Raw genomic sequence first — 23,473 nt, forward strand, 5'->3', positions numbered from 1 at the left:
GATTGTGTATGTGATGAGGCTTTTATGAAATATACATATAACTTGTAGTATTTGTACCAGACAGTTCAGAATTTTTTATAAGGAATGTTGACTACATTATGTGTTTGCATGGTTTTAATTTGTTTTTTACTAGAGTCTTTAGCATCTAGAATTTCATCAATTAAAAGGAGGCTGTTGTAAGTGCTCATACTGAACATTACTCTATGGACCAATTGAGATAATTGAAAATACCCTATTCTTTCTAAATTTCATACGATTGGAAGTTAGCGAAAGAAATTACCGAAATTTCATTTGTATAATTTAATCTACATAAAATTGAATTGGATGTTTATTGTTGGTGTTTGATGTTTTTAACCTGTGATAGTGCTTGAACTGATATATGTTATATAATGTTTCATAGCCGAATGTGGCTATATGTTGTCATATTGTCAATCTACAAAATCCTCTCGAAGTGATTTTCTCAAAGAGATAAACGAATCATTTTGAGTGTTTGTTGAAATTTTAATATCTCCACTCCCTATTTGTTAAGTACTTTTACCTTTTTGTCTAATTATTTATACTGGTTCATCTGAGAACTAGAGTGGAATAATTATACAGAACTAAAAGATATTCTATGACTGGAGACAGCATTACATTGACAATCGACAGTTTGGTTGGTAGACAGGTGACAGGTACACGGACAATGACGTCACTGGATAGGTACTAGTACGAAGCAAATAAATAGAGGCATTATTTTTAAAGCTAAATAGTAATCAAGATATTGTTGTAAATGGTACGTTCTGGCAAGCCGTTCGTCTAACTATGGAATCCATAAGTGGTAATACCTTTATATAACTTTTTTTACAGATTGCACAATGAATTTTATATTTCAGAAGGTTATGATCAAGTGGATGGAAAAAGTTCCCCAGTGAGTGACAAATCTCGTTCACCATCTGTTGAGTCTAATAAATCTGCTAAGAGTATTTCACGGTCACGTTCAACAAGCCCTCAAGTGAGTGATAATATTAATGGAGATGCTGAAAGTGCTGTTGGCATCAGAGCATCTAGATCTAGATCCAAGTCTGGTTCACCCCGATCAAGATCTGGCAGCCGAGCAGATTCTAAGGGTTCTAGATCAAGATCAAATTCTGGAGACTCGAACCGTTCCAGATCTAGATCTCGCTCAGGTAAAATTTTTGGAAATCTAATTTGAGGTAGTTTTACTTATTTGTATAAGTGGAAAAATTGTGAAATATGATGCAGTAGTATAGTACAAGATGATGCAGGGTAGCATCTGAACACTTCAAAACGAAGAAAACTTAAAAACATTGGGAGAAAGTGTTACTGAAATCTTTTTTCTACATGAAACAAATTTAAGGGGTGAGAAAGAGACCGTAACAAAAGCGATAAATTCAGCCCATTTCTTCATCATTCGAGGACGTTTAGAAAAATTCTCAACCTATCATGAAAGCAAACACAACTCAACAGTCACAGTATTTGAGTATTCAACATACTCCCCTATTAATCAGATACATTTATCACAGGGAACTTGCAACGCTTCTACAATTATAATTAGTTAAATCCATACGAGATCTAGGTGTAGTGGTAGAAGTCAAAATGAATTTTCACCTTCTGTAAGAACAGATATCTAGCAGAGCAAGTGTAAATGTTAGGCTTTGTATGCAAAACTGCAAAAGCCTTTATCATTATCAGGAATAGTCACAAATGGGAATGACTTTAAATTTTATCTTTTCAATTTTCCAAGGTTACTCTTGGAAATAAGTTATGATATATTGATTTTCAACTCGCAAGTGTATGTTATAATTTTTTTTAACTCTGAATTGATTTTCTTGTACATATTGTAATGAAATTATTTTACTTTTTTTTAAATTCACTTTTGAACCTGTCTACATTTATATTTAATTCATAATTGAATCAGATAAGATTAGAGTAGTGTTAATAATCTGATATACTACTTGGGAATTACCTGTGTATAGAAAAATGAACTAAACAACAATCAAAAAAACAAAATTCCACTGATTTCTCAACCAACTGATTCAATTTCAGTCATACTAGATAATGATACGCCCCCATACTTTTTTTAAAGAATATTTTTGTACTCATTTTAACATTCAATATGATACATTTTATGCATAAAATAATAATAATAATGTATATAATAATAATATCTCGACTACGAGATATACTTATGAAGATATGTTAAAATATTTTGATATCTAATACAATCCAATATCAGTCTATGTCAATCTCAATAATGTTGTTATAGCAGTTCTCACGGTTCAGATAATTTTGTCAAAATCATTTTTAGTTTATTGCTCTCTTAATTTGTTTCATGTGTTGGTAGTTTATTGTGGCATTCAGGATTTCTGCAGCCTGCAACTGATTCAGTTTCAGTCGTACTAGATAATGATGTCTTGTCTTCAATTTTCTTTGCCATATACAGGGTGTATTTTGAATAATGTCATTAATTTATTACTTGTCATGAAAACCAGTTATGGGGTGTCAAAGTTTTACTAAAAATATTGTTCTCTTATTAATAACTAAAAATTTTTTTTCCCAATTCTACTGAAACTAGGTGTGTTTGTCAGCCGTAACGAGGAGCCTCTTTTTATAAATTTAGATCTGACATTTTATTTCCAGTGTCATAGGAAGATTTTGAATATGTTACAGAATAACCTAGATCAAATAATTGCAGTAATTATTTTTCAGTTTGGTGCATTTCTGTAAAAGCTTGTCTTCGAACACGTTGTATCGTAGTATTAATATAAAATTTGGAGAAAAAAAGTGGCATACATAAATTTTTATCATAAATATCAATCAGTTAACCCTTTGTGACGCCACTGGAATTATCCGTAATCTTATTTCATGAAAAGAAGCCCCTTGCTAACAAACACACATAATTTCATTAACATTAGCGAAAAGGCCTTTGAGTTATTAATTTACGGACAAGCCCATATAAAGTATAAATTACAATGTTAAATTATAATTAAAATAAAATCAAATAAGGTACTGAAATACAAAGTGAAACTAAGAATAGCTTGAAAAGGTTTAATTAAAAAATGGGTTAATTTGGAGTATAAAATGACAAAAGACAATGATCGTCAATATACCTTAAACTATACTTGAACTATACATTGAAACATTAAAGCACAGTATTCCGTAATTGAGTTTTAAAATGATGCAAGGAGATGTTGAACATCTCAAGATCAATGTTACGATAGTCTAATCGTAAGAATTTTGGAATGCAGCTATTTAATGTGTGGTTTAAATGATAAAATAGCACATAAAATGTTTGTTGCGGTCGAGTTGAGCGGTTTTGAACATGTAGATACATTTTTTCTAGGAGTTCAGCACAACTGCATTTGCTGCATTTGAAAAGTTGTGTCCGGTCTCTCTGTTTCCTCATAGTTTCCAGGGAGGACATGCTCAGAGATTGCAGTAGCAACTCATACCCGCAACTAACACCTGATTTATGTGCTATGTATCTGAGAAAGTTGGTCAGTGAATTCGTGGGTTAGCCGTTTGATAAACCCTAGCATTTTCATGGCTTTATTGATAGCCGTGGGTATATGTTGATTGAAGCTTAAGATGGGATGAAGAACCACCCTGAGGTCTTTTATTTGATTAACAGACTCCAAAACATGACCATTTAAGGTGTAATCAAAAGTGGTAGAAGATAGATAGATTGTCAAGGTCAGACTGAAGCTTGTGGACATCCAAGGAGGTTTTAATAATTAGGAAATGTTTCAAATCATCTGCAAATAGTAGTGCTTTTGTGTGCCGGAAGCAATGAATAATGTTGTTAATGAATAAATTGAATAATAAGGGACCGAGGTGTGACCCCTGAGAACACCAGAGGTTACTTTGAATAATCTGGAGTAGCGATAAAACTTTAAAACCCTGTTACTTAGAAACGAAGTAAGTTCGGTCACATCTGAAATTAATGACATCATTTCAGATACACCCTGTAATTATTTGAAACCTCTGGCATAAAATTAATCTATTGAAGACAGTTTATCCTCACCAGAACAAGAATGCTATCCACATATCTGTAATGTTTTTTTTCTCACTATTGTTATTGTATTCACACTATTGTATTTTATTTACAGGCTCACCAAAATCAAGAAAATCTAAATCCAGATCTCGTTCTGGATCAGCGGAACTAAACACATCGAAAGAAACTGCTAAATCCAGGTCATCTAGATCACGTTCTGGATCAGCAAAATCAAGGTCAAGGTCACGTTCAGGATCGGCAAAGGCAGCATCAAGGTCAAGATCACGTTCCAAGTCAGCAAAGTCGAGGTCTAGGTCACGTTCAGGATCAGCAAAGGCAGCATCTCGGTCGAGATCACGTTCTGGGTCAGCAAAGTCGAGGTCTAGATCACGTTCTGGGTCAGCAAAGTCGAGGTCAAGATCACGTTCTGGATCAGCAAAATCGAGGTCTAGATCACGCTCTGGATCGGCAAAGTCAAGGTCTAGATCACGTTCTGGATCAGCAAAAGCCCAATCAAGATCTAGGTCACGTTCTGGGTCCGTTAAATCAGGACCCGGGTCAAGAAAATCAAGGTCTAGGTCTCGGTCTGGTTCAGCAAAAGCTGCGTCAAGGTCTAAATCACGTTCTGGCTCTAGGAAATCCAGATCGGGTTCAAGGAAATCTAGATCAGGCTCCAGAAAGTCTAGATCGGGATCTAGGAAGTCTCGATCAGGCTCCAGGAATTCTCGATCAGGATCCAGAAAATCTAAATCTCGGTCTAGATCGAGATCACGTTCAGGATCGGCAAGAGCAGCTTCTAGGTCAAGGTCTGGTTCAAGAAAATCTAGGTCAAGAAGCGGATCAAGAAAGTCAAGATCAGGTAAGATGTTTTATTTTATGTAATTTTTGAGAAGGATTTGTGGGTGCAACTTCCTCAGTGTTTTAGGAATATGTTGATTATAAAAACCTGCTAAAATTTGTGAGCTGTATGCTTATAATATGTTATGTATATCACTTTAATCTAGCCCTGAAAATAATAAAAAGTATGAATTCAAGAACTTTGATCCATACTTTTTAAAAAAGACAATACTGAGGTTTATAAATAAATGATTGCAAAACCTGTCAGTTGCTCTTGAAGTTTTATATGAGAAATATTTTTGAAAATTTGTCAACAATCACATTAGATAAGAGCACACTTATAGCTGACAAAACTACAAGACAAAATTGCATCAATGTAAAAAACAATGGCTATTAATCATATGAGATAACAAACAAATAACACTGAAGATACAGATAAAATAAGTGCAAGTGAATCACTCGAGAATGCTGAGTGAACAAAACAACATCTTCACCTTGATGGTGTGTCAGCAAATCTGTGAAACTCCAACTCATTATCAAACATAAAAATAAATTCCAAACATTAAATCTGAATAAGAACATGTGACTCATTAAACTTAAATAATTTTTATGGAAAACGAGGTGTATCCAAGAAAATTGACTGTTCGAAGCAAGAATAATTGATGATATTAATAATGCTATAATAATAATGATAATCTTTATATCAAAAATATACCGAGTAATTACAACTTGTACATGTACAACTTGTAATTACAACTCGTACATCGAATGGAATGAAGTCAAAAAAAAAACAATTTATGTGAATCTATTAGCATACAACCACCACATCTATTCAAAACTATATACAGACAGATAGACAAACCACATAATTTACTAAAATAATTTGTTTTGTGTCGACAATTCATTTAAACAAATGCGATGGCAGAAAATGTTACAGGATTATCATTGATAGAAATATTAATAGCTATTGAGCAGTTTTCACAAATCAAATTTTTATTCTATGATGAGGAAGCTGTGGTGTTAGCGAAATGTGTCTAGAATTAAAATTTCATTTGTGATAAATACATAGATATCATAGAAAGTAAAGATAATTTTTGAACAAAAAGTATGTTCAAGATGTAGGATACATCTTGAACATAACATAATTAAAACCAGTTATTTCTTCTTTCAAAAAGAAATATTCAATCTACTTGATCTATAATTGTTATTCAGTTGATTTAGTTACTGTTCCCTCTATGTTAAAAAGAGGTCCAGTTTAAAATCAGTATGAAATTTTGATTTAAATAATTAGTTGAATATTCAAATGTAATTGTCATTTACAGGTTCTAGAGCATCAAGATCAGGATCTCGAAGATCAGGATCACGTTCAAGGTCCGGTTCCAGGAGATCTCGATCCGGATCTAGAAGGTCTAGATCGGGATCGGCAAGGTCAAGATCCAGATCAGGCTCAAGGCGATCCAGATCAGGCTCGGCTAGATCCAGATCTGGCTCAAGAAGGTCAAGATCAGGTTCCAGGAGATCGAGATCAGGTTCAGCTAGGTCACGTTCAGGGTCGAGATCTAGATCACGATCAGGATCACGCAAATCAAGATCCGGGTCTAGAAGATCAAGATCTGGTTCCAGAAAATCGAGGTCAGGATCGAGAAGATCTGGTTCAAGAGTATCACGATCGGGTTCGAGAAAGTCAAGGTCGGGTTCGAGGAGGTCAAGATCAGGTTCGAGGAGGTCAAGATTAGGCTCGAGGCGGTCAAGATCAGGTTCGAGGAGGTCAAGATCAGGTTCGAGGAGGTCAAGATCGGGTTCGAGGAGATCAAGATCGGGTTCGAGAAGATCAAGGTCAGGCTCAAAACGGTCGCGGTCTGGTTCCGCAGTTTCAAGGAGATCAAGGTCCAGATCTCGTAGGTCAAGATCAGGTTCTCACAGATCTGGATCTAATAGGTCCAGGAATTCACGCTCCAGGTCAAGGTCTGGTTCTCGCTCAGGAGATGAAGGTAAGGTACCGGGAATGCTTAAGAGATCTTATATGTACATGTTTTTTGCATACGGTTTTGGCTTATTACGTTTTATTTCCTTTCAGCTAAAAGGGGTCGTAAACGTGCTCTGCTATCTGATTCGGAAGATGAAGGGGAGTCGCAGCCAAAAGCAAAGAAGATGTTGGTCAGTGATGAGGAAGATGGTGCAGGTCCATCAGAACCACAAAACGAAACGGTTCCAGAAGAAAACGAAGCACCTCCTCCTCAAGAAGATTCCGATTCCGATGAAGGAGTTGATAGGAGCGGGTGAGTACAATTTGAAAGTTTGCTGCTATAAGAATAATTGTGATTATAATTTATTAATTCTAGTCGGAGTGATAATAATGGATTATCAGATTTTGATGCTATGTTGCAAAGGAAAAGGGAAGAGGGTTCTAAAAGAAGAAAAAGAAAAGACATCGATATTATTAATGATAATGATGATATCATAGCTGGGCTACTTGGTGACATGAGAAATGCAGCAGAGGTAAGTGAATTTGAGTTTTCATTATTCTATCATTCAATTCATTACTTTTTTTTCATTGATAATGAATATGCATCATTTACTTAAATCGATATTACAGGAAGACCGAAAATTGAACCAGATGATGAAACCAGCAACAAAAAAAATTGGAATGTTGGCTAAAGTGATGTCTCAACTAAAAAAGCATGATTTGCAACTGGCATTTATAGAACACAATGTGCTGAATGTTCTTACCGATTGGCTGGCACCAATGCCCGATAGATCAATGCCTTCTCTGCAAGTCAGGGAAGCTCTCTTGAAACTATTATCAGATGTAAGTACTATAAAATAGGGAAAAATAGGGGATGAATGAATAAAAAAAAATGGGGAAAGACAAATAGAGAATATGAGTTGGATGAAGGGAAAAAGTGGTGAATGGTTAAGGTAGAAAAACAGGGGTGTAATTTGAAGGAGATGAGTAGAGAAAAAGAAAGTGTGAGTGAGAGTGTAATATGGAGAGAAATATTTGAAGATAAGACAATTACATCAAAGGCACTTTTCATAACTGTACTGTTTGAAATGTCTCCTTCAGTTTGAATTGAGAAGGGTATATTTTCAGGAGAGGTCAATTTGTGGGAAAGGTTTTGGTTTTCTACTTCTCCATCTTTACATAAAAAAACGTGGGAATCTTCCAAAGAAAGGGAGAACGTGATTAATTTTAAAATCAACTCTTTACAAAGATGTGTAGATCATGTAAAGCCCTTTTGAAACAACTACTTTCATAACATTGAATTACATGAAAGAAAAAATACTTACTTTTGAACCAATCTTCTATCCAAACTCCTTCATTTTTTTCAAATCTGAAAAAAGAATTTGTGTTATTGGCACGTGAATCAATACTATTACCAATATCTCTTACACTGTTTTCTGCAATTATTTTTCTTTTGTAATTAACGTTTTTTTGTACATCAAATTCAAATTGAATTCCATTGACAAATATGGAGATGAGAATGGTGGAGATAGAATTAATGGGGGATCAGGGTGATTGGAAAGCTAATGGAAAAAGAGAATGTACTTCTTGTTTTCCATTTTTTGGATGTTTTGCTAAATTGTCTTAGTTCAATGGATTTTTTTAGTTTCCCAGAGTCGATCAGTCAACTCTCAAACAATCAGGTATCGGAAAAGCTGTGATGTACTTGTATAAGCACCCAAAAGAAACAAAAGAGAACAGAGAGAGGGCCGGACGATTAATCAGTGAATGGGCTAGGCCTATATTCAATTTGTCTACAGATTTCAAAGGTAATTGTTTTCATTACTTGTAGTGTTTCGTAACTCTTGACGTTATCTAAATATACATTACAGTTCAATAAATGTAAATATTTTCAGCTTTGAGCAAAGAGGAGAGATTCCAGAGAGACTATGAGCAGAGGGGAACAAAGAGAAGGAAATCGGAAGAGCAGACAGCCCAAGAGAGAAAAGAACTCAATCAAGCCTTGAACGCCGAGGGAAAGTAAGTAGAAGGTTTTGCTGGAAACTTTTCGATCATTACATGTTTTAAATATTGACAGCAACTGGTATTCAATTTCAATTTAGTTCAATACTTTAAGTCAATATTTAGAGACATTTTTGGTTGTCAATTATATTTATTTTACTACATTTGCATTCTGTTAAAATTTGAACTCAGTTTATGTTATTATTTCAATCAATTAATTCAAATTTTTGTTCCAGACCTCTCAGACCTGGAGAAAAAGGTTGGGTTGCCAGAGCAAGAGTTCCTGTACCCTCCAATAAGGATTACCTGAACAGGCCTAAATGGCAGTCCGAAGTTGATATTAGTAGGGTAAGTAATATATATTATACTAACTGATCTGCAAACTTCAAACCACCTTTGAATTGATAAATGTTGTGTTATCAACTGAGTTAATTACATTTTTTATAGCAGCACCAAGTATGGTCATACAAACATGGCCAGTCTTACCAGGTCATTTTAGTGTTTAGCAGTGGGTTTTGTGTCAGAAAAACAGTAAACTGATACAAAAACTAGTAGAGAATGTATTTTATGGTAGTTCACTGTTTATAAGAAAATAAATATTCTGAAATGAAATCTTTTCCGACTTACCTACCCAGTAGGTCTTGGTAAATGCCCCCCGGAAAACAACTACTATAATTATAGAAAGTAAACTGAGTTATCAGTAGGTTTCAACTCTCAAACTGTAGAACAGTAGCTCAAGAGTCAAAACAGGAGAGATCTACTGCAAAAACAGTAGACTTGGCAACACTGAACACGGTGCTCCTCTCGTGCGATTTCTTCTTCATGTGGATGGATTCGCAATATTCTGCAATCTAACTAATTACCGCTTTGTTGTGGAAAATTCAAACTTCCTGCTTGTGTCATTCTGAATAACACTGTTATGGATATTACTGGTACTATGCTATAACAGTTACTCGTGCACAAACAATAACAAGTACCATAACCTCAATTATTTTTACGTGCATGATGACAACTGTCATAACCATGCAAACAAAGTACAGAAACTCTTGAGCAATATAATAAAAATCTAAAGACATCATATCTGGTAATCGGGCATACCATTGCAAGAGGCCACATTTGCCTATACATCTATTTGATAATTGTTATCTAGCCTCTTTCGAGGCTAGATAACACACACACAAATGTATTCCCAAAAAGTTGTTTGTGAGATTGTCTTTCAAAAATTCTTGATACCTTTACTAGCTTTTATCTTTTGGTAGGATTTTCACATTGGTCTGAATTTTTTTATCACTTCTGATCTGCGTGACTTGATTTGACTCTAATTTAAAATTCACATATTACACTTTTTTCATAGAAACTTGTTAATTAATACTATCCTAAACTTGATTTTTCTTTGCAGCAAACGAAGAAGGGACTCAACAGATTTGAGAAGCATTATAAAAATTTCTTGGACGGCAAGAGGCTTAAGCAAACTAGGAGGGCTGTCGAAATATCGATAGAAGGAAGAAAATTAGCATTGTAAATAAATTGTATATTTTTCAGTGATATATTTTATTTCCTTATTGTTTTAACATTGAATAATAATGAAAACCAAATTTGAGCAACTGTTGTTATTTTAATTTGAGTTGTTATTCTTAGACCTGATGCTGATTTTAGTTTGACTTCCATATTATTTTATTGGATCTTCTTTCGATTCAGCAATGCTAAGTTATTTTGTACTGATATGTATTAAAAATAAATGTTATATAGGTATGTTATTTTTAAGAATGTATTATATTATTTGAAGCTTAGTTCAAGAAGATCTGAGATTGACGAGATCGACAATACTTTTTTTTGTTCATCACGTTTTCAGAATTCACAATCATAGAACTTCGTGGACTCAGCAAAATGAGAAACTACAATAAATTCTTTCAAAATTTCTCCCCTTTTTCAATTTCAATCCAAAACATACTTCAAGTTCTTCATCATGTCAGAAATTACATGTTGAAAAGTAAGACTTCCTCAATCCTTTTTTTGCACAAGTTTTCACTTCAAAGGGTTCTCATTGAACAACTCATTACATTTTCAGATTGAAGACACCAAATGTTACGTTTTTCCATGTGGGTTGACCAATAATTGACTACACTAAATAATCAAACTTAACTTTATTTCACTTTAAATATAACAAACACTTCAACTAAACTTCAACTATAATTTGAATGTCTGTCGCCTTACTAGATCAATTCACGTACCGCACTGTAACGTCCACTTGACTGTGTCGATATGCTCGCGGCTAGCGTTTAAATATTGTAATCGAATGCCGTAGAAATTTTGCCGAAGTTCCGTCGAAATCGGTAGCATTATTCTCGCTGCTTCTAGAGCGACAGGGACCATTGTGCATTCGCGCTCTCTTAGCTACGTCACGTTTGGTTTATGGTTACCAGTGGCGGCTGGCGTTATTTTCTTTCGGGCATGATTTACAACAATACCATAGGTATTTCTAGGTACCTGCGTCTTCAGTGTCTTAAATTAATTTCACAATATTGCCTTATCTACTAGTCTTGAATTAATTTTACAATGTGTCCTCATGTAAAAGTCAGGTAAATCTAATAATTAATATATTTCAACAAGCTATATAGTATACTATTAGGTATTGGTCCACTATCGGTATTCATAATATTATTATGTTTACTTATTTCTACACTATCATAGGCATCTAGGTGCCTGTTAAGAATGAACGAAATCTACTGGATGTTTTTTTTTGAGAATTCAGAATGTTGGGTTTTGATAACGTGAAAAAATTGTTTTGCGAAACGTCGACCACTGAAGAAAGCTACGTACAGTTTTTTTTTTAATAATATATTGTGCCAGCGTTTTTTCCAATCCTCGAAAAAGTTCTGATTTGCACTTTTTGGTATGCCCTTGAGCTCTCTCAGTGATTCGGTTTTCACCTCTTCAATCGTCGGAAACCGCCGTCTTTTCATGGGTCTCTTCAATATTGAAAACAGGTAAAAGTCGCAGGGAGACAAATCTGGTGAATACGGTCTCTGAGGCATGATTGAGGTGTTGCTTTTGGCTAAAAAATCACAAATAAGCGATGCACAAACAAGTGCATCATCGTGATGCAAAACCCATAGATTTTTTCTCCACAACAGCGGACTTTGTCTTCGTATTGTTTTTTTGACAAGCGGCGTATTACTTCAAAATAATACTCCTTCTTTTTGTTCTGATTGATTCGGCCGTTACTTGATGAAGATCCATAGTAATTTCATAAACTACGCCTTACGTCGTAAAGTGTAGTTTATGAAATTAATACTCCTTCAACATTACCATCTTCATTCGGGTTTGAAGGCCGTCGTAGTTTGGAACTGCATCCTAATGTTTCGCCAGCACGAGTGGCTGGCTCCTTTAAACCCGAATGAAAATATTGGCTGCAAAAGCCGTAACCAATTTATCCATAACACTCCTTATTGACCGTAATGTGGCAAGAACTCCTGAAGCACTACGCCACGTTAAACGAAGAAAACAGTGAGCAAAACCTTGACATATGATCGAACTTGGCGTGTTTTTTTTGGTCTTGGCTCTCCTGGGCTTCCATTGGGACGACTGAACTTTGGTTTCGATGTCATAATCATATACCCGTGATTCGTCACTAGTTATGACCCTTTTAAGCAAATCTGGATCGCCGTTGACGTCAATCAACAATTCCTGAGCGAAAATCACGCGATGATTTTTTTATTAAGTTCAGCATATTTGGAACGACTTCGCTACCACACGTTTAATGCCCAAACTTTCCGAAAAAATTGTAAGGCATGAGCTAACCGATATGTCGACATTATACCTCGTATTCCTAAAATTCAACTTTTACCTGGTGTTGTCTTCCTGTAGTACATGAATACTTTTTATCTTTAACATTTTCTCTCCATGAGGAAATGATATATTTTCTCCTATAACTGGGTATCTTTGTGTTTCTCCATTTCACCTTGTATTATATTTTATTGTGGGATGTTCCAATTATTTATATAAATTTAGGAATAACGGTTAGTTAGGTTAGTATAGCTACGTAAGAAATTAAGAATCTGTTAATTTCACTAATGCACTATCGACAGCTCAACCCTTATTTTGAAATATGGTAGGGCGGGATTCTCCCCATATTGATCTCCAATTCGAGTGAAACTCCAGAAATTTTTCGTTCAAAACGAAACTATTCATCCTCTACTTAAAAATACACTGAAGGAACCAACTGACTAATATTTGACGGTTACCTATGATTTATGAATTTCAAATGTATTTATTTGGTGGATAAAATCGCCAAGAAATGGAATTGCAACTGTAATACAAAAATATGTTTCTGGTTCTTTCGACTTCAAATTTAGTCTGTGTTGTTGTTTGGTGTGCTGTATGTGGAATTTTAACATCCTCGTAAGTGAATCTTTTGCAGTCTTGCAAATTCCTCACACAGAAATATTTTTCCTCATTTCCATGTCAGTGGTTAGAATCAAATCAACATGGTCTAAAAATGATAATAGATCATGTAAAAGAGATTGAAGGATTTAATATAATTTTAATAGTGTGTGAAAATTGAAACAAATGAGCTACATAAACGTATATCAAATCGAGCAGATGGGATGATCGACTGTAAAAAAATATTTTGCTTTTCCAAAAATATTTAACTTGTTGATTGCATACTTATTCAAAGCCAGTTCTATAATTTTTCCTTCGGAATATCAAAAGTCTGACTCCTGTAACCAAATCCGTCAGCATTTGAGAGTGCTCCACACTGTTCAATAATAAACTGGAATGTTTTGGAATATTCCCGAAAGTTCTGGCCTATTCCAGAAAATTCCAAAGTTTTCCAACTGAACATTTCGATGTGTTACAGAATGCTTTCGAATACGCTAGTTTATTACGGCCCTACATCTATCGTGCATCGACAAAATGAGATTGTCAATGTCTTGTTGAGGTAAATTTGCCCATTCAGCGATTAAAAGCTCTCTCAATTGAAACGTTGTGTGAATGTTCCCCATATGCGGAGTAATTCTTCGTTGAAGCATGTCCCACACATGCTCGATGAGATTCAGGTCCGGTGATTGTGCTGGCCATGGCAATACATCAACTCCTTCGTTGGTGAGCCAGTCAGTCACTAGACGCGCGACATGTGGATGAGCATTATCGTGGAAGTTTTCACCAACAGCACCAGCAAACGGACGGACGATAGGTAGAGGAATGGTGTCGAGGTACTGTCGAGCTGTGAGGGAGCGATTTGGAAAAACGAGATCGGTTCTGCCGCCGATCATGATTCCGCCCCATAGCATTACTGTACCACCTCTGTATGTGTGGACTTCCTGGACGTGTCTCAAACGTTCATTATTTCCAGGTCGTCTCCACAGTCTTACTCGACGAGAATCTTGATGAAATCCAAATCTGGATTCGTCTGTAAATAAAACTGTGGCCCAATCATTTGCATCCCAGTTTTGATGTTCTTGACACCACTCTAATCTTCTACCGCGATTACCTCTCGACAAAGGTCGACATCTAAGTGGCCTTCTGTTGTGGAGATCTGCTTCATGCAGTCGATTTCTGACAGTATCACGACCAATGGTTACCTGGTCTTGAACTGCAGTTGTAGCGCGTCCTCGCTCTGGATGTTGTTCGGCTGGACTGCCAGTTTCACGGAAACGCCGCCACAATCGACTGATAACACTTTGGGAGACCCCCAAACGAAGAGCTACATCATTTTGTCGCATGGCACCTTGAAGAAGCCCGACAGCTCTATTCATCTCAGCCAATGGTAAGTGATGGCGTTCCATGTTAAAGCAAAATATTTCCAGTTTAATTGCTGAGCAAGAACTGCATAGAATGTACAAATTCGACACTTTCAGATTATTCATTTTAGCCGAAAACCTACAGTTTGTAAAAAACTTGATTAAAGATTAGTTACCGTTTTTGCAGGCTTTGTTCAACCCATAGAAATCTACAGGGTGGTCGAGTGTACCAATATAATCGAAATTAAACGACCTCATGCATTTATTTTTATGATATTTAGTATGTTATAAAAATATCCCTAGACTTTTCCGATGTGTGTATATGAGGTGTTTATTTGAGTAGGTGTAGATCCTTCTTTTGAATATTATTGATGGGTTTTCAAAAATATCAAACATAAAATTACTTATTTGAGTTGTTAACTAATATCACTTGTATGAAATTTAACGAGCCGAACATGACCGATCACAGTGCGGGAACTCTCGAATGCAGTTTCGGTTTCGGTCGTAGTTTCGGTAGGTTTGCCGCCGAAACCGAAACTAAACCGAAACCCGTTTTTTTGCCGAAACTCGACCGAAACCAAACTTTCGGTCGGACACTATTGTATTGTTCCCGATGACAGTTACCTTTTTTCCCATTTAATCATCTTCGTATCTGTTACGGTTTAGAATATAGCAATGTTACCACATGATAACAGAAACAGTCTGTATTTCACTTTTGGGTGATACCCACCTTGTATACAATGCCGTATTAACGTGTAGTGCAGTGCGGCATTACATGAAGTTATTGGATTTTGATAGATAATCAGGAAAAGAGCATATGCCAAGCCTCTCTCACATTCAAGACCTCTAAATCTTGATAACATGTTTTATGTGGTCGAGGCCGTACTGATTTTAGGGATGGACTTCTCATAATTGAGTCAAGGTAAAAAGGCGAGATGCCCCAAGCAAACCAATCTTTATCGGCAAAAATATCAGTTTCAGATAACGGTTATTTTTCAACTTTTTTTATTGAACACAAAACTGATCTTGTGAAACACAAAAAACAAAAGGGAGCGCAAAGTCAGTGAAGTTGATAATATTTCACTTTTCAATAGCTACCTCATATGTATGAACACGCCGGAAGGAAGCTGTTGTTCTTTAGATAATTTTATTGAAGCCAGTCTTCAATTATGCTACCTTACTATATGCGAACATTTTTTTTCTTATACGAGGAGTTGGGCCATTCGTATATGCGGTTGGTTAGTACCTCGTTTACGGGCAATGACAAATATATGTTGTCTGTTGCTCGCTTCAGCCTTGTTCGAGGAATGATACTCTGAAAGGAATTCGATTTTTATTTATGGGAAATCATCGACTTCATGTTGATGATGGACACTACTTTGCACTGACGAGAGGCTAAGTAACTCGAAACCGGTCTGTAAATGTGCTTATTCCAATAATTGAAAATCGATTCCGACAGCATATGCAGGGATTGCTTCTGTGAAGAATCCTGCATTGACACCTGTCAGATATAATTCAACGCCCTTCATGGTATTAGCCAGGGGAGTAGTAGTTTTCTGATAGGTGTCAGTCCATTAACCTATAGTATAGGTGAGTTGGGATTGACATGAATACATTGTTCTTTTAGATAATTTCATTTAGAGACAGTCTGCCCTCTTACTATATGCGGTTGGTAAGTACCTCGTTCACGTGCAGATGTGGCGATGACAAATATGTTGTTTGTCGTTCGCTTCAGCCTTGTTCAAGAAATGATACTCTGAAAAAAATTCGATTTGTGATTGCATCGATTTTCGGTCTAAATAGCCCGAAACCGGTCTGCAAGTGTGCCCGTTCCAATAATTGAAAATCGATTCCGGCAGTTATATCGCTAACAGCATATGCAGGAATCGCTTCTGTGAATAATCCTGCACTGACACCTGTCGGATATAATCCAACGTCCTTCGTAGTATTAGCCAGGAGAGTAGTTGTTTTCTGACCATTAACCTACAATGTAGCTGGGTTGAGACTGACCTGAACGAATTGTTCTTTGAGATAATTGATTTTTTTCAATCAAGAAAATTATCTGTTTTATTAAAACAACGATAAAAATAAAAACAACAATAAAAATTAATTGGCGCCCCGGGGCGACTTCATTGATTCCAATGGCGCATTTGCTTTTTCAGCTGCAGGAAAACCTGGAAAAACCTGCAGCACCACATCATGTGAAGATCTTGATCTACCAATGTCCTCTCTCTTATAAAACAAAATGTAGGGTGTCTCCAGATGCTCCAATAGATTCAATGCATCGCCAGAACACTTAGTGATACGACTATCGTCAAACTTAAACCAGTCCGTTTCGTCTTTGACCAAGGCGTAATAATAACCAAATTCAACATCAGAACCACAGTAAACAATGACTGCTTGAATATTATAATAGTGGTCTGCTAGATTGAAATGTTTATCTATTTTCACTATGGATAATCAACAAAAAAATAATTATCATAAATATAGAACTAACAGAAATTTCATTGATGTAAATTATAACAATTTGATGCCGATCTCAAATCAATACGTTTGTTTGAAGGTGGTTGACAATGTTTCGTGGTGCATTTCATTAGTTCGGACTTCCATTGTCTAATATGATATAAATTGATTTGAAATCACACCGTGAGAGAGTGTAGGTCTACACTCACCCTCCCTACTCTACAGATATAGATTCCCCTCAATTACCTATGTGACAACCTGCTGCAGCTACTGTGGATACTGTGACAATCATTCCCGGCCTGGGGTTAAATGTCACACTTTTTTTCCCATAAGAATTGTTATATTTTCTCTATGGGTGATGTTGGAGAAAAAAAGTACATTTTTTTCAAATGAGTATGAAAAAACTATATATTGATGAAAAAATATCACCGATGATTTATAAAAAAGGACACTAAAAATGCAAAAGACAAAAAATGTGACCTCCAACTCCGGTCTCCCCTAAGGATCTAGTTTTTTCATCAATTTGTGCAGCGACTGTGAGGACAAATTAAAGTACGTAATGAGATTATTTACCTTATCAACAATAATAATGAAAAACTCTCGTTATTTTAACCTAATGAAATGAAATATTTTTTGTTACCTATATTTCCAAGTTTTGCATTGTTATATAGGTACATCATCTTTAACCACTACTCTAAAAAAGAAGCCAGTAATATTCTGGAATTGTCCTAATCTCTTTGAGCCATTTCTATTTCATAACAACTGTTACCCACTTAATCATCTTCTACTTTTACCAGATATTTTCTTTGTCTTTCTGTTCTTTCATGTTTCCCCTGTTCCATTATATTTACCATTTTACGTTGAAGGCCACATTTCAGTTATCATTGAGGTTATACTTCTTGCTTGAAATTCCATTAAATTCTTGAAAAGAAGCTTTGAAAGCTCGACCTACATTTGATTATGTCTCAGAAATTGTTCAAGTGATTATTTTCGCGATAAGTGTCGGATGGTACTTTTGAACTATCCTTTGAACATATCCAATTCTTGGAGCAGGTGCTAAAATTCACACACTCTATTTTCAGCCTCTAAAATTAGCGCCTGAAATGAAATATCAGATTCGAAGCGAAATGATGCCAACGTCAAATATATCTGAAGGGAAAAAATTTTGATGAGTCAGTCAATCAATCAGGTAAAGTGGATTCAATGGAAAATTACTGTATATTCAGGGGTTCTCAAACGGTGGGTCGCAACACCCAGGGGGTCGCGGGGTGTGTCCAGGGGGGTCGCGAGATATAGAGAAAAGTTTCTTTCTCGTAATTCAATTTGACAGCTGTGGACCTCTATTTAAAACATTTAATATATTAACCATTACGGCTCTATACATATTTCAATGTTTTGTCTAGAAACCCAACCAAGTAACAGAAATTTCCTGAAAAGAGAACGTAACTGAATTATCCACTAGAGAAATGGTCGAAAAATTCAATAATCATTTTACACCCACTCCAGGAAAAGTAGGACTTGATCTTAAATTTACGCAAAAAATTATACCTATTTGTTCAACTTCACTATTTTTTCCCCAATTTCTGAATTTGAGGTATTAGATTTGATTCATAACCTGAAAAACACGTATTCATGTGGGCATGATGGGATATCTAATAATCTTATTAAGAAGTAGAAGTAGTCAGGAACTGTGTTTTTCCCTGGCTTTTCTAATAAATTTGTCAGTAGAAAAAGGGATTTTCCCAGACAAACTCATAAACCCAGTTAATAAAAAAGGTGACCCCCACTTCACTGATAACTACAGAGGAATAAGTCTTCTATCAAGTTTCAGCAAGCTTTATGAGTTGAATATAAAAAATCAATTGCTTTCTTTCTTAGCTATGAATAAGTTGCTATGTTCAAGTCAGCATGGTTTCACAAATGGCAGAAGTACTGAAAGTGCTTTATATAATTTTCAAGAAAATGTAATAACAGCTTTGGATGGAAAAGTCCAGATTTGTGGGCTATTTATTGACTTTTCTCGGGTCTTAATCATGACCTCTTATTAATTAAGCTCGACCGATATGGTATAAGGGGTATAGCATTAAATTTAATGAAATCATACTTAGCTGATCGATTCCAGACTGTAATCATCAACACAACTCAGAGCCAATCCCTCATTGTTAAACAGGGAGTTCCCCAAGGCTCAATTCTTGGACCTTCGTTATTTCTAATCTATGCTAATGATCTCATTAATTTCCTTCTTGACATCTCTAAAGTCCAAGTAATATCATATGCTGATGATACCACTCTACTCATAACTGACGAAGATACTACTGAACTTGTGATAACATCAGAAATGGTATACAATAAAGTAATGGAGTGGTCCGAAATAAATCATCTAACGGTAAATGTATCTAAAACCTCTTTTATGAAATGTACTTTGAGGGAAACTATGGAACAGTTTCAAATTTTTATGAATGTATATGCTAGTGAAACGACTAAGTTGCTTGGACTAACAATCGACTATAAATTGTGCTGGGAACCACACGTCGATATACTTTGTAAAAAGTTAAGAAAAAATTGTTATGCGTTAAAGTTCTTAACAAATCATTGTCACGAAAACATACTACTAATCGTTTATTATGCAAACATCAACTGTCATCTGCGAAATCCAGACTCAAAGCATTTCTTATAGAGAAGAACTATCCAAACATCTCCAAATATTAATATTTTTAAATCCAGACTTGAAGCATTTCTTATTGAAAAGAACTGTTACAGTATCAGTTAATTTATGATATAATAGTATATTTCATAAAGATGTTTTCTTGTTGACAATTCAAATATTTGTGCTGTTGTTTTTCAACTGACAGCTGTCATTTGTACTATGAAACTTTTAACCTTTTTCTAATATGTTCTTGTTGTGTCTTTTTTAATTAAGTCGATAGGTTCTATGAATTTTTTTATATTTCTATATAATTATATATTTTACTTCTATTATATTAATAACTTATGACTGTGTTCATATCATTTAAATTGATTTTTATATTAATTATGACGTTTTTGTTAGTTACTGCTGGAATGTATTGATACATTTATGCTTTTCAACTGAAAAATAAAGATTTATTATTATTATTATTTATTATTATATCAAGACACAAAATAGCACCGCTCAAGTTAATCGCAACCATGAATATTTGACCAGAAATGGCCACAATCTTCTTATGCCATAACATCGACTGTCAATTACTCATAAAAGCTTTTTTACAATGGGGATAACGCTCTTCAACCATTTACCACCAAATATGAGGAAATTACATATGAATCAATTCAAAAAAAGTATAAAAGGGCTGCTGGTTGATCTCTGCCCTTATGAACGTAAGTGAATTTTTCAACTGCAAGTTTTAATGCTTTGCCATTTCAAAGTGTATGTTTTGTACTATATTCATCTACCTTGACCATGCTAAATCTGTTGTATTGATAATAAGCAAATACACTTATTGATTGATAGCTATTTCGAGAGGGTTTTTTCATCGAATTTGTGTCTGAACGTGACTTCTTTGCATTATCTATAAATCTTTGTATAGCGTTAATTTTTTGAAATTTATCGCTTTCTTCCTTTCGTTAGAAGATTCCCACATTTTTTTGCATGAAGATGAAGAAGTAGAGAGGCGAAACCTTCCTTTCCCAAAAATTGATGTTTACTAAAAATACCCCTTTCAATAAAAACATGATTCTTGAGGCTGGGATTCATTTAAATAAGCGAATGAATGTTATTACGTACTGTCATCGATGGCATGAGTGAATTCAATTTAGTCGTGACATAAAGTCGTAATTTTATGAATGAATTGAGTGTTTCATTTCATGATGTTATCTAGTTTTGGTGCTGGCGATAATGCACGTTGATTATGTCGAAAAATCGGAAGTCCATCAATAAGGATGACAGTGTTCCATGTAAGTGAAATTTTATTTCTTTTTATCACTATATTGTGTAACAATCCTGTGAACGATATCTGATTCAATTCCATAACGAATATTTGGAATCCAAACTGAATAGAGAAAATTGTTTTCTGAATAAATCAGTACTCATATAAAAGTATTTGTTTTGAAAGTTTTTTTTTCGTGATATTCAATGTTTATAAACAGTGTGTAAAAGCCAAATTGAATACATTCATTATTTTGGTTACTATACATATTTGAAAAAAAATCCCGAAAAACGTCAAATGTAAATTGAAATTTGACATCTTTCAACCTCCTACTTTCAACCCCCTTCGAAAGACAGGTACAAACCTACATATTGCTTTTTACATATCCCCATGAGAAGAAATCTGATGATAAAAGATCAGGTGATCGCGCTGGCCATTCAATCGATCCTCGCCTCCCTATCCACCGATTTGGAAATGCTGTATCAAGGTATTGCCGGACATTAACTTGGTATTGTGGTGGTGCTCCATCCTACTGAAACCATATCGTATTCACTGAAACTTGAGGGTTTCCTGGATCAGGAAATGAACTTGCTAAACTTGGAATTACAATATTTTGAAGTAGTGCCAAATAATTATCGCCATTCAAGTTGCAATGAAAAAGGGACCAATGATATGGTTTCCTGCAATCCCTGCCCAAACATTAACCTTTTGAGGGTATTGCGTGTGTTCTTCTCTCATCCAGTGAGGATTTTCCGTTGACCAGAAGCGGCAATTTTGCTGATTAACATGGCCGTTAACAGACAGAGTACACTCATTAGAAAACATAACGTCTTGTAATTGGATGATAATGTTATCTAACATGTCCATCATTTGCTCACAAAAATAGGTTCTTATATCAAAAACGTCTTCCATGAGCTCCTGAATAGATATCATTTTATAGGGATGCATTTTATTTTCTTTTAATATGTTTACGATCGATGTATGGCTAACATTGAATGTAGTGGATGCCTGTCTACTCGATGTACGTGGGTTTTCCTCAAACTCAAGCATCACATCTAATTTGAGTTCATTACTCATTCCATTTGCAGCTGCTTTTTTTATCTGCCACACATGAGCAAGCTCGCGAAACAGCTTCTCTATTTTCCTTATTGTTCCTTGAGATATGGGCGGTAAATTAGAAAATTTCTCATGAAATAGGCGAATTACTTTCTGATGTGTTCGGGTTTTATCTCCGTAACCAATCATTTGTGAAACTGTTATTTTATGCATTTCCGTTAATCTAACCATTTGTCAGACTTGAAGTTAACGAACTTTAAACTTGAATTAAAATACTGACAATTAATGTTGTAGCATACAAAACAAGTTGACAAGGCGTTTTAAACTAACGTTGCCATGAACATAATTTACAGTTTTTTAAAGGATACCATCTTGAAATAACATTGCCATGGTTTTTGCTTACTTTCTTATTATCACTACCTCAACATGAAATGAGTTTTAAGTATATTGCAATAAGTTTTGAGTGTATTTTATCGAATTTCGGTAACCACATGATTTTAATTTCTCAATTGTTGCAATAAACTTGAAAGCGATTACTTTTTTGAAAAGAAAATAAAGAGACGATACATCACAAGTCTATACTTCCCATTTAAAAAATTGGTGGTTGTACCTGTCATTCGATGGGGGTTGAAGGTAGGGGTAGCATTTTTCCGTTGAAGTATGTCAAATCATAAATTAAATTTGACGTGTTTCGAGATTTTGTTAAAATATGTTCCGTAACCGAAATAATGAATTTATTCCATTAGAATTTTACACACTGTATGAAAGCAGCTGTTTTGAGGGTGCTTTTCTTCCAGTTTTTGTCTGAAAGTTACTTCTTCGTATGATCTACACATCTTTGAATGAAGACAATTTTTTCATTGATTGCTTCCTTCCTTTCTTTGGAATAACGATGAAAGAGTAGAAAATCAGAACATTTCATTTCCATACATGAAACGGTTTATGCCGTATTTTTTATTGAAAAAAGGATATTATACAAGCATTTAATGCACATTTTTTAGTTTTCTATTAGTGAGAAACAATTTTTCATTGTCTGACACAACACACAAAACAACATATTGCTTTGTTGAACGATTTCGTGATTTTGTTTTTTGATTCACAATCATGGAGAGTCCTTGTTCACAGTTGTATGATGTACAACTTACATCATTCAAGCAGTGATGGAAATCACTATTAATCTTATACTTATTCAAAACATATTTCAACATTCAACATTCTCTACACTGATGCATCTAAGACGTATGAAGATGAACGAGTTGGTGCATCAGTTATATCAGGGACCAACACCTATAAGTTAAGTATGCCTCCAGAATGCTCAGTTTATACGGGAGAACTGCATTCCATAGCGGAAGCTATTAAACTCTCTACAAACCTCAACGCTAAAGATTCGGTAATATTGACTGACTCCCTGAGCTCCTTACAGAGCATTAAACAGCCCTACCCAAAACATCCCATACTGAAGAACATCAAGACACAGTTATATGAGATGAGACTCCAAGGAAAAAAT

The 23,473-nt window shown here is 35.1% G+C and overlaps 1 protein-coding gene across 1 annotated transcript; it reads left to right on the plus strand.

The window, feature by feature from the left end:
- Positions 1–657: 657 nt before the first annotated feature.
- On the plus strand, positions 658–10,717 carry LOC111514331 (uncharacterized). Its single transcript, XM_023170564.2, has 11 exons — positions 658–817; positions 873–1,166; positions 4,110–4,853; positions 6,154–6,822; positions 6,909–7,110; positions 7,174–7,330; positions 7,428–7,640; positions 8,443–8,605; positions 8,693–8,816; positions 9,035–9,146; positions 10,198–10,717. Exons 1-11 carry the CDS (start codon positions 802–804, stop codon positions 10,318–10,320), a joined length of 2,817 nt encoding a protein of 938 aa, XP_023026332.2. The 5' UTR covers positions 658–801; the 3' UTR covers positions 10,321–10,717.
- The last annotated feature ends 12,756 nt before the right edge of the window (positions 10,718–23,473 follow it).

Source organism: Leptinotarsa decemlineata, unplaced genomic scaffold (assembly GCF_025532065.1).
Source record: "Leptinotarsa decemlineata unplaced genomic scaffold, Ldec_3_MD MMD2_tig00026328_RagTag_RagTag, whole genome shotgun sequence".
Taxonomy (NCBI): domain Eukaryota; kingdom Metazoa; phylum Arthropoda; class Insecta; order Coleoptera; family Chrysomelidae; genus Leptinotarsa; species Leptinotarsa decemlineata.

Coding starts and splice junctions, on each gene's coding strand:
- LOC111514331 (XM_023170564.2), top strand. Junction 7,111..7,173: donor GAAGGAGTTGATAGGAGCGG/GTGAGTACAATT, acceptor TATTAATTCTAG/TCGGAGTGATAATAATGGAT. Junction 7,641..8,442: donor TCTTGAAACTATTATCAGAT/GTAAGTACTATA, acceptor GGATTTTTTTAG/TTTCCCAGAGTCGATCAGTC.